General features: G+C 40.7%; 1 protein-coding gene across 1 annotated transcript in view; it reads left to right on the forward strand.

Annotated features, from left to right (window-relative positions):
• Nucleotides 1–775: 775 nt before the first annotated feature.
• LOC118332645 overlaps nt 776–1704 on the forward strand; it is a gene marked incomplete in the record, with an annotated part of 29902 nt that continues 28973 nt past the window's right edge. The window contains 1 exon segment of the mRNA XM_035668035.1: nt 776–1704. Coding sequence (XP_035523928.1) covers nt 818–1704 — 887 coding nt within the window.

Consider the following 1704-nt stretch of genomic DNA (forward strand, 5'->3'; position numbering starts at 1 on the left):
CTTCTCCAATCTGGGCAGCAGCAAGCAGGTCCAGTCAGGAGATTCTGCCGAGAACCGGCTGGAAAATCAAGGTACACGACAAAAACCATTAATAGATCTTCCATCTGAATGTACAATAAGTACAATCTTATCAAACGTATCTCTGATCAAATCAGTTTTACAGGCCGATGCATTTGGTACACTGAAAATGTTTTTTTTTTACAGATGTGATTCCAGACATCTGGTCATCACTGCTGTGTGAAGACCAGTGAAGAGAAGAAGTTACAAGTTGGTCTTTCTTAGATGAGTAAGTGTTATAATAAATCATTTTGTTTGTAAGAGTACATTAGTTGAACTTGTAGTAGTGTGTAACAGTAGCATCAAAATCATATCAGGGTAGAAATTCAGTTTATCCTGTATTGCTCCTGCCAGGTACTGGATGGTATCTCACTCAAAGACCTGGCAGGGCTAATACTTTAAGAAAGGACACTGTTATAATGTTTGCTCAAATCTTTCAAACTGTTGATTCATTCTTAAGGGGTCATGCAGGAGGGTCTGATAAAGATATACACTTTTGATATATTTCAGAGGAGGGGCGTACACAGATAAAGATAAATACCATTTTAACACAATTAATAGCTATTTTTAAGTTGACAATCCTCTCCTCTTTTGAAAATATCTATATTTAGATTCGAATGAAACCATTTTTGGCTTAAATTATATACGATACTATTTTCACAAATAATCAAAGCAGCAGGACTTCCTGTTACATTTATGTTTTCTATCCTTCAGGAAACACACAAAAATCACCACAGAACTGCTGAATAAATCATCAAAAATGGGGAACCAACCGTCAGAACATAACATGGGCGACAGCCTGAGATGCCACATATGTTATAAGGTCCTGCCTCCATGTCACTCATTCGATAATATATGCCAACAAACTATTCATGGGCGGACTGTACATGTATTCAATGGAGGTGAATACTACCGACCAGTTGGTAACAATAATTTGTACGAGTGTGAATATTGCTTTAATAAGCCAATCAGGGATCAAGAGGAGAGGAGGAGAGAAGAGGAAAGGAGAAGGGAAGAGGAAAGGAGGAGAGAAGAGGAAAGGAGGAGAGAAGAGGAAAGGAGGAGAGAAGAGGAAAGGAGGAGAGAAGAGGAAAGAAGAAGAGAAGAGGAAAGAAGAAGAGAAGAGGAAAGGAGGAGAGAAGAGGAAAAGAGAAGAGAAGAGCAAAGGGCAAAAGAAGCTGAAGAGAAGAGGAGAGAAGAAGAACTGAATCAAAGACTACAAGAATCACACCAACAAGCTAAAGAGCAGCATGAGAAACAACTGAACAGCCACATTTCAGAAGAATTTGAATCGAAGCGAGATGTTCTAATCAGCCATCTGAATGAGTTTGAGCCTAACTATGAATCAGGCAGTGATGAGCTTCTAGAAATCCTCTCTTTGAAATGCAGTGTCCCAGTTTCAGATCTCAGTCTCACTCAGCTGACAGCTGATCAGCTGGGGAAGATCCTGTCCGTCCTGGACCAGCTTCTGTTTGATGAATGGATCCATGCTCACCCGTCCCTCAGCACTCTGCAGCACACTCAGGTCTTCGTCACAGAGCTGTGTGCCCAGTTTCTGGAGATATCTGAGGGAGTATCTCTAAAGAGCATCTCCAATCATGTCCACTCTATGGTGGAGTCCATCAGCCAGTCAGCAAGTAATGTCTA

This window comes from Morone saxatilis, unplaced genomic scaffold (assembly GCF_004916995.1).
Source record: "Morone saxatilis isolate NCDOM2014 unplaced genomic scaffold, NCSU_SB_2.0 Contig21, whole genome shotgun sequence".
NCBI lineage: Eukaryota > Metazoa > Chordata > Actinopteri > Moronidae > Morone > Morone saxatilis.